At 37.8% G+C, this 9,379-nt stretch overlaps 1 protein-coding gene across 2 annotated transcripts; it reads left to right on the top strand.

Moving 5' to 3' along the window:
- Positions 1 to 1,602: 1,602 nt before the first annotated feature.
- Positions 1,603 to 8,042, top strand: LOC108717150 (alpha-1,4-N-acetylglucosaminyltransferase). Of its 2 annotated transcripts, XM_018263968.2 has the most exons (4): positions 1,628 to 1,702; positions 5,631 to 5,783; positions 6,007 to 6,461; positions 7,340 to 8,042. In XM_018263968.2, the coding sequence occupies exons 3-4, from the start codon at positions 6,039 to 6,041 to the stop codon at positions 7,937 to 7,939; spliced, it is 1,023 nt and encodes a 340-aa protein (XP_018119457.1). In that variant the 5' UTR covers positions 1,628 to 1,702; positions 5,631 to 5,783; positions 6,007 to 6,038; the 3' UTR covers positions 7,940 to 8,042. The 2 variants fall into 2 exon arrangements, with proteins under 2 accessions (XP_041419438.1, XP_018119457.1); XM_041563504.1 differs by lacking the exon at positions 5,631 to 5,783 and having other exon boundaries at positions 1,603 to 1,702.
- The last annotated feature ends 1,337 nt before the right edge of the window (positions 8,043 to 9,379 follow it).

The raw sequence follows: 9,379 nt of genomic DNA on the forward strand, positions 1-9,379 counted from the left end.
TATGAATAGTTTTACAAGAGTGCTGTTATTTTTTGAGCCACTGTGTTTGGTATGTACTAAGTTATATATTCTATTTACTTTTTAATTATACATTATAGTAATTTTATGATTTATTAAACCATTTTCATACCTTAAGAGGCCCATTTATCAAAATCTGAAGTTATCTCATTATTTTCTGAAAACTACTCTGACCAAATCTGCACTGCTTTTTTCCCCTTATTTATCAATACATTTTCCCAAAAATTTCCTGTGCGGGAAAAAGCCCGAAAAATTTGTGAAAAATTCGGATTGTACAAATCTTTTGGGCATTCTGCACAAAACTCTGACGTTTTCGGATTTTTGCCCTAAAACCACAAAATATTCCGATTATTGCACGAATCCCAGCGCAGGTCAAGATATCTTTGGGACTTCTCCCATTGGCTTATATGCAGGGGTGAACCGTGGGCTGCTGCCGCCTGAGGTAGCAACCCCGATGCCGCCCCCTTCTCCCGCTCCACACTTAAAAGTTTAGCACCGGAGTGGGTCAAAAGGGGCTGCATCCCTAGCGCAGTGAGCACGTACTACACTTTCTGCACTAGCAGAGCCGAATTTTCGGTTTAAGAACCGGAAATTCGGCTCTTAAAGTTACAGGAGGCGGCTTTTTGCCGCCCCTTGTAACTGCCCGTTTACTGCCGCCTGAGGCAAGGTGCTCACCTTGCCTCATGGCAGGAACAGCCCTGCTTATATGCAACCTCGCAGTTCTGAGATGGCGGATTTTCAGATTCTGACTTTTTCCATACTCGGGTTATAATAAATACTGAAAAAATCAAGGTTTTTTTCCCCACTAAACAGTTGGATTGTATAGTAAAAAAAAACAATTTTGGGGGTTTTAGGAATTCGGACTCAATAATAAATAAATAGTGTCTGTACTAATGATGTGGTTGGAGGGAAACTTTTGCAGCTTTGGGTTCATACGAGGAGACACTTATTAATCTCAGCAGGCACATTACCCGAGAATGATTACAGTGAGTAACTATGCCCTCCTGTCATTTGCTGTGAAAACAAAGGAGAGCATCTCGGAGATTGTGACAAATTAAACATCTATATCAAAGCTAAGAGTTGTATGTTACTTGTAGGTAAGTGAATCTTAATGAAGACTGTACTCATATTCTTTATATGCTGTTGCTGGTTACTCAGAGTATAGACCTATAAAAGAAATCAGGCTATAGAGGAACAGGAAAACTTGTACTTTCAGTAGGAAATGTACAGTAAATTAATTGTCTTAAACCGACATTGAACATTAACTTGTTACAGGACATACTTGTTCATTTAAACTATTTTACAAATGCCATAAACAACACCAAAGCTTTGTAAATTCTAAAAAAAATAGCTGTGACATAAATACAGTCTGTTACAAATAATAGGCATGAGTCCAGTAACCTGTTTCTCCCACAGTGCTTTTATAAACAAAAGTTGCTAATAAACCGACATAGAATACTGATTAGTGCAGCCCTGAATACTGAATACAGCTTGCTAACTTTGTGTCAACAAAGATCCCATGTACTAAAAACATAAGAGGAAGGAGGCTAGAAAATAAGTGGGTGGGGATCATCCAAGCACAAATAAGAAGGTAAGACAAACTGATATGCACAACTGATACACAAAGGGACATTGGATCTTCAGTGCCAAGCTTGGACTAGTTACTGTGCTAGTTCTCCAAAAGGTAGGATAAACATTATTTTTGAAGTGGTTAAGGGAGAGTTCCTTATGGGAGAAGTCAACAACGGAGAGAAGATAAAAGTGGAAGTGGATGGTGTGAAAATAACTTAGATGACAGAGACACGAGGAATCAGTTGGGGGCGGCTTTGAGGCAAAATATTCCGGGTGCAGCACATACTTCATACTGACACGTTCCTATGATTTAGTAGTAGAGGTTCTGAATAGAAAGATGCATAATAATAACAATCGCAATAAAATTAGAACCTCACAGAGAAATTGTTTTTAGGTGCTGGGGTCAGTGACCCCCATTCCAAAGCTAGAAAGAGTAGGAAGACGAAGGCAAATAATTTAAAAACTATTAAAAATTTATTATGAAGACCAAATGTAAAGTTGCTAGGAAAAGGACATTCTATAACTAAAAGTTAACTTAAAGGTGAAGCACCCCTTTAACGCTAATATCAGATGTATCTGAACAAAACCAACACCTCCACCTCCTGTGGCTCTTTCTGATTTCACCATGCAGAAGTGTAGGTAGGAGGCCCTTTTCACATCAAAATATTTAGGGTGTAAATACACTCACAACTGCACATTGTTTGACATGAAAAGAAGTGGGCCCTGACTCCATCGGCACATTGTATAAAATGAGAAACAGTGGGTATGAAATGAATTACTGGTTACATTATAATGGCCCCAAAAAAGAAAGGGTAAATGCAAAACACATACTATAGCAGAATGAATCAAATTCTAATTTTGCATAAAGTAGCCTCACACACCAGTTTCATGTACAATGCCCAATGCACATAAATGATCACTACACTACAATAGTTTAGAAGTCTTTTGACCTCTGTCCCTCCAGTTCCGTTTCCTCATAAGCCTCTTTGATTCAGAATTCAGTTATTCCTCCATTTCTGTCACTCTCTACTCTCTACTCATTCTCTTCTTTCTTTCGTATATATTTTTCTTCTTTCTTTCGTATATATTTTTCTTCACTTTGGCACAAATTTGCGGCAAATTTCCGAGTTTCGCTGCCGGGGTCAATTTTTTTTCCAGACAGCTACTGAAGCAGTTTGATTTAAGTTGGCCAGACCTCAGTCCTCAAAACCTATACCGTACCTGTCCTTGGGGGGATGCAAGCTAATGCAAATATTCAGAAGTATTCAGAGCTGAACAGATAGGCGGCACTCGGGATAAAAGAAGAGAATTTATTACAACAATGGATGGATCCACATGGCCTTACTTAATCATAGGCTTACACGTCAAGCAGTGTCATTTCCTTAAATAGATAACATAACAGTGACACCTACTGGACAATATGTAAATTACAATTAAAATACATACAATCAATGTAATGTGTTACTCGAATTGGAAAAGCCAAATAGCAGTTAAAATTAAATTTACTTTATTGTTCTATAGATTTAAGATTACGGCTCCTATTCCTGCAGATGTTCTCGGCTAGTCTCTTGAGGTCACCTTCAATAAGATCCTGAAAGATGTCCATTAAAGGACATCTAGAATGTATAGGGTAGAAATCAGAGGCCATCATTTTAGATAAGGCTATGCTATCCACTAAATTGTTAGATGTAGTCTGATTAGTACCTTCCTCCTGCAAAGACTCTAAATCAAATACACAACATTGTTCACAAAACATTAGAGGGGACATATATTCACCCTCAGGACTAGCCTCAACCAAATTTGCCACATGTCCTGCCCTGTTCCAGTTCCACAATTACCAAAATGTCTTTGCAAGGTCAGCTTGCGCACAAATTTAACATCCAATAGTGTATTAAATAAATTAAAGTGATAAGTAGCTGCAAAGGAAAGCCCATTACTTAAGACTTTTGTCTGGGGTACAGTTAAAGGAATAGAAGAAATATTTACTACATTTATAAGAGTCTCCTTCTTCCTCGGATGATCCCTGTAGTGTTTTTCCCCAAAATCTCTTTCCTCCCCTCCTGGTTTTTTTTGGGGTCTGTAGTCTCTCTGTTTCCATTCTTTCTTTCTTTCCTCCCTTTTTCTTTTTGTTTGCTTGCGTCCCTTGGCCATAGTAGTTTTTTGACCTCCTGGGGTTATCGTTATCCTCCAAGTCGCTGAGGTCCACTTCATCCAGATTCCTCACAGTATGGCGTAGGGGCACTGCTTCCACATCATCTGTACAGAAAGAAGTTTCTCCACCAGAGTCACTTGGAAAGGAAACAGATTTAGATCTAGTATATGCATACGATTTGTATTTCTTTTTTAAAATCGGTTTGGGTTTATGCCAAGAATAAACCTGATCATTCCCATAATCCCATTTATCTCATTTCAGTTTGTGCTTTTTTCCCCCCCTTTTCTCTATATGATGCAACAGCTTCTATCTACAGGTCTAAGGCACCCCCCACTCTTGATACACATATGAATATACATGTATATATGTATATGCATTTATATATTTATGTGTTTTAACAGGGTACTCTGGTATCAGTTTTTTAAGTCTATAGAACAATAAAGTAAATTTAATTTTAACTGCCATTTGGCTTTTCCAATTCGAGGAACACATTACATTGATTGTATGTATTTTAATTGTAATTTACATATTGTCCAGTAGGTGTCACTGTTATGTTATCTAGTTAAGGAAATGACACTGCTTGACGTGTAAGCCTATGATTAAGGGACTCTGTTCCCGAAACACGTAAGGCCATGTGGATTCATCCATTGTTGAAATAAATTTTCTTCTTTTATCCGGAGTGCCGCCTATCTGTTCTTATTCCAATAATAAAACATTACCCTGTACTTGATCCGAACTAAGATATAAATAATCCTTATTGGATGCAAAACCAGCCTATTGGGTTTATTTAATGTTGACATTATTTTCTAGTAGAATTAAGATATGAAGATCCAAATTAAGGAAAGATCCATTAACCAGAAACCCCAGGTCCCGAACATTCTGGATAACAGGTCTCACACCTGTAATATCACAAATAACATAATTTTATTATCAAAGGTTTACCGGTGATGCATCTTGACTGACACAATCACACACACACAAGCACACATCAATAAGAGTTACTATTCATCAGCACTAAAAGTAAAAGGCTGTATATACTGGAATAATGCTACTTATAGACCCCCTGAGTCTCGTGTGCATAAAAAAAAAGTTTACGAAATTTGAAAAATGTTTTTACACTACAAGGAATCATGGTTTTAATTCTCTGCAGAAAACAAACCTAAAGTTTTTTTCTTTTTAATGGGGAACTAATCCATTATGAAGGGTCAGTGTATTGACATATAGGGGCACATTTACTAAGCTCGAGTGAAGGATTCGGATGAAAAAGTACTGTATCTTTAAAAAAACTTTGACTACATACTTCAGCAGTTTAAACCTACCGAGGTTCAATGTTAACCTATGGGGACCTTCCCCATCACTTTTCTAAGCTTTTTTTGATCGAAGAAAAATCGTTCGGTCGATCGATTAAAATCTTTTGAATCGTTTGATTCGAAGGATTTTATCGTTCAATCGAATGATTTTTACTTTGATCGATTAATCGTAGGATTGAATTCGAAGGATTTTCCTTTGAGGGTCAAATTCAAGGGTTTATTAACCCTCGATATTTGACCCTTAGTAAATGTGCCCCATACTGTATGCAATATAAATATACATGTTTGCACATGACAGACTTATTTATAGCAAGAATATTAAACAGCACAAATGTGTTTCTATATTCTGCTTTTTTAATCATGCATTATGAACAAGCTACTTTATAAATAACATTCTTCCATATAAATGATGCATTTATAAATCCATTAAAGAGGGAATTTGAAAGGAACACTACTGCAGCCCTCATACACTCACAACTAAGGATCCCAAAGCAACTCCATCCAATGTTGATATTATGAGTAGGGTAAGGCAATCAAAAGGAATTTAATTTAGTAATATATAATCGACATCCCTCTAGGTGTTGTTGGGCTACAACCTCAAGAACCCTGCAGAGTAGTTTGTAATCCATCACTTCCATTTCATTGGATGCGCCTCTAGTCATTGACAAATATTCCTGATCATTTATTGTTCTTCCAGTAGTCAGTGGAGTGCTTGGTCCTCTGTGGCACAGGTAAGAAGTATAACCTCAAGACTAAATAATAGTATAATGGCATATATAGGAGACATGTTTCAACATATACTTTATTTAATACCAGTGGCTAATGAGTTGGAGGAGTACAGGGTGTTGGTAAATAAGTTAAGGTGGCTTGTGCTTTAGAAAGTGAGGACAGAGGAGAGGGAGAAGACATATGTATGTTGTCCCATTCATCTTATTTTAGTCACATGTTCTGCAGGTGGACTATCATACATAAATACTACAACAAGGATGAATAGATTTAAGGTGTTCGGCCTAATAGTTACTGCATTACTCTTGGGCTTCATCTTCAAGACCACCAGAAATCAATCAACCCTTCCTTATATTATTTCCTATATGATAAAACCTTTAACCTATACTAGTATGAATCCAGAGAATGTTCTAAAAGAAGGAAATGGAGTTATATGTTTGGAGACTACTGACAGAATGCAGCCACCTCCTTTAGTGCTATGTGCTATTGAGTCTGCGGCCCGTGTGTACCCGGATAGACCAGTGGTTTTCTTCATGAAAGGATTAACAAACATTACCTCCGAAGAGGATGTGAAACGAGCAAAGGAAAAATTTCCATCTCTGTCTTTTGAGAATGTCTACATTTTCCCACTCAGAATGGAGGAATTATTTAAGGACACACCACTTCTTAAGTGGTACCAAAAGGTATGTTTGTTTCAAATGAAAGTATTTTATTATATTGTATTTTCAGGTATACATCTTTAATAGTGGCACTCCAATTCATTTTACTTATGTCACTTACCTGCCAAATCTAGGAAATCTCTGTGCCAGTCATGGGAAAGACTGGGAAGCCTGGTACATGTGTGTGGTACCTTCATATAGGGAGTTATTTATCAAAATCCGTATTTTTGTGAGGTTTTAAATAAAAAAAATCCACGATTTACCCTTATTTATCATTTAAAAAAAACACAACTTTTTTAGATTGTTACACAAAAACTGCAACTTTTTCAGATTGTCGTGCACAAAATACGAAATTTTCGGATTTCACTCCCGAAAAGTCAGAATTTTTCTTTAAATCATTGGAAAAGACAAAAATGTTTGAATTATCATACGCAACCCAGTGCAGACAATAATATTGCAAAATTGCAAATAGGACCTCTGCCATTGACTTCTACAGAACCTCGACAGGTGTATTTTCAGATTCTGACTTTTTGCAGCCTCAGGGTATAACAAATCATAAAAAATTTTAGGTTTTTTTCCACCAAAAATTTTTATTTTTTGATAAACAATTACCATTCAGACTTTAATAACAAAAAACCTTAATGTTGTAAATAATATATGTCGAGAGTTAGGAAGAAATGTTATATTTATGTTAAGAACCTTTGGGGTGACTTCCCAGTTTTGCCCTTATGCACATAACGGATATAGTGGGAAAAGCAAAGACAAATGTTTCTGGCTTAATGGTCTTTAAATTCTTAAAATGATGTTACTATTAATGCAAGAAAATAAAGCAAAGTAGGATGAAAAAAGTAGTAATACTGTTTAATTGCTGATGGTTTTGTTTCTGTGATATACTCTTTTAGGTTGATCCCAAAAAGGAAAGGTTCTGGATCCATAACCTCTCTGATGGCTGCAGGATGGCTATGATATGGAGATATGGTGGTTTATATTTCGATGCTGACGTCATCTCAATGCGACCAATCCCAGAAAAGAACTTTCTGACTGCTGAGAACCTCCATACATCCGGCAGCAGTGTTTTTGGTCTCACACCCCATCACAGTTTTGCGTGGAGAAGCTTAAATGACTTTGTACAGAATTATAATGGAGATGTGTGGGCAAATCAAGGCCCGACTTTGTTTACACGGGTTCTGGGACAGTTGTGTGAATTACATGACTTTAAATCTCTAGACAATTTTGTATGTGGAAATATCTCCTTCCTGCACCCTAAACGCATCTATCCTATATCATATGGAAACTGGAAGAGATTCTATGAGGTTTGGGATAAATTACCAACTTTTAATAATTCGTATGCTTTGCACCTCTGGAACTACATGAATAGCCAAGAAAAGAGGACTGTGAATATAGGCAGCAACACGTTAGTAGAGAATCTCTATAAACAGTATTGCCCATCCATGTATGGACTTCTTGCAAAAAATGCAACAACTGCAAATCAGCACACATAAATGTTTTTCAGGGCTGTTCTGGAAACCAAAAATAATGGGGTTATTTATTAAGCTTCGAATTTTTCTGGTCAGACTTTTAAAGGAGAAGGAAAGGTTAAATCTAAGTAAGCCTTATCAGAAAGGTCCATCTAAATATACCTGTAAACCCCCAAAGTAGTGCTGGTCTGAGTCCCCTGTCAAAAGAAACACTGCATTTCTTTCCTTCTATTGTGTACTCATGGGCTTCTGTGTCATACTTCCTGCCTTCAGCTTAAACCTCATTGCCCTGGGCAAGAGCATGCTCAGTTTGCTCCTCTTCCTCCCCCCTCCCTTCTCTACTGTAATCTGAGCCCAGAGCAGGGAGAGACTCAGGCAGGAAGTGATGTCACACCACATTAATACTGCAGCTCCTTTCCTAAACAAACAGAGAGTTTCTAGAGCTTTTTACTCAGGTATGGTAAACATTCTACAGAATAAATATAGCATTCTAGCTTGCACTATTGTAGCTAATCTATTGGCAATAAAATGCCTCTGTAGCTTTCCTTCTCCTTTAAAGGGGAAAATATAATTTGTTTGGAGAAAAAACTCAATGGTGTTAAAAGTCCAATAACTTAAAGTACACCAACTCAGACCTGCTGAGAACATATATAGATCACACATTTATGTTGATAGTAATCAGTAGAAAAGTAGAAAAATCTCAGGTTTCTTATTAGAACTCACCAGTTGTGAAGGGTGGTCCAGGTGCACCACCCTGAACCCTCAGCTTGGGGAGTGACCCATCATATACAGAAAAAGGCAGGCACTAGCAGAGAGTCTTCTAGGCAGGCTTTTCAAATCATTCAGTAGTTGATTTCAGTACACAAGGATACATACAGCCTTAGGCGTTTCATATCACTCAGATACTGTAAGGGCCCGTAGGAGTGCGGACCAAGGAGGAGGCAGTTCGTCAGACCAAAGTTCACGATAACAAGAGGGTTCGGCAAAAGAATGGTCAAAGTCCAGGCAAGGGGTTCAATCCAGGCAGAAAAGGGTCAATACGATAAACAGGCAGAAGTCGGTACACAGGAATCAATATGACAAGGCTATAAATCACACCCGGGAATACACAAAGTGAAACCTATACTTGGGCAATGTATGCAGTCCACAGGCTCCTTAAATAGGCCTCCTTTGGCGCCATAATGGACGCAGTGATGTCATGACGGTGGCGTTCCGACGGTGGCGTTCTGACGGTGGCATGTCGACGCCGGTGTCCATTCCAGATCGAGGAATGCTGTCGGTAAGTTGTTTCCCTTACAGATAGGCCTATGTTTAAGTATCTGAGTGATATGAAACGCATAAGGCTGTATCCTTGTGTACTGAAATAAATTACTGAATGATTTGACCAGCCTGACTAGAAGACTGGTCTCTGCTAGTGCCTGCCTTTTTCTGTATACTGCTGAGAACATGTAAAAGTCAATGGCA

Source organism: Xenopus laevis, chromosome 5L (genome assembly GCF_017654675.1).
Source record: "Xenopus laevis strain J_2021 chromosome 5L, Xenopus_laevis_v10.1, whole genome shotgun sequence".
Taxonomy (NCBI): Eukaryota; Metazoa; Chordata; class Amphibia; order Anura; family Pipidae; genus Xenopus; species Xenopus laevis.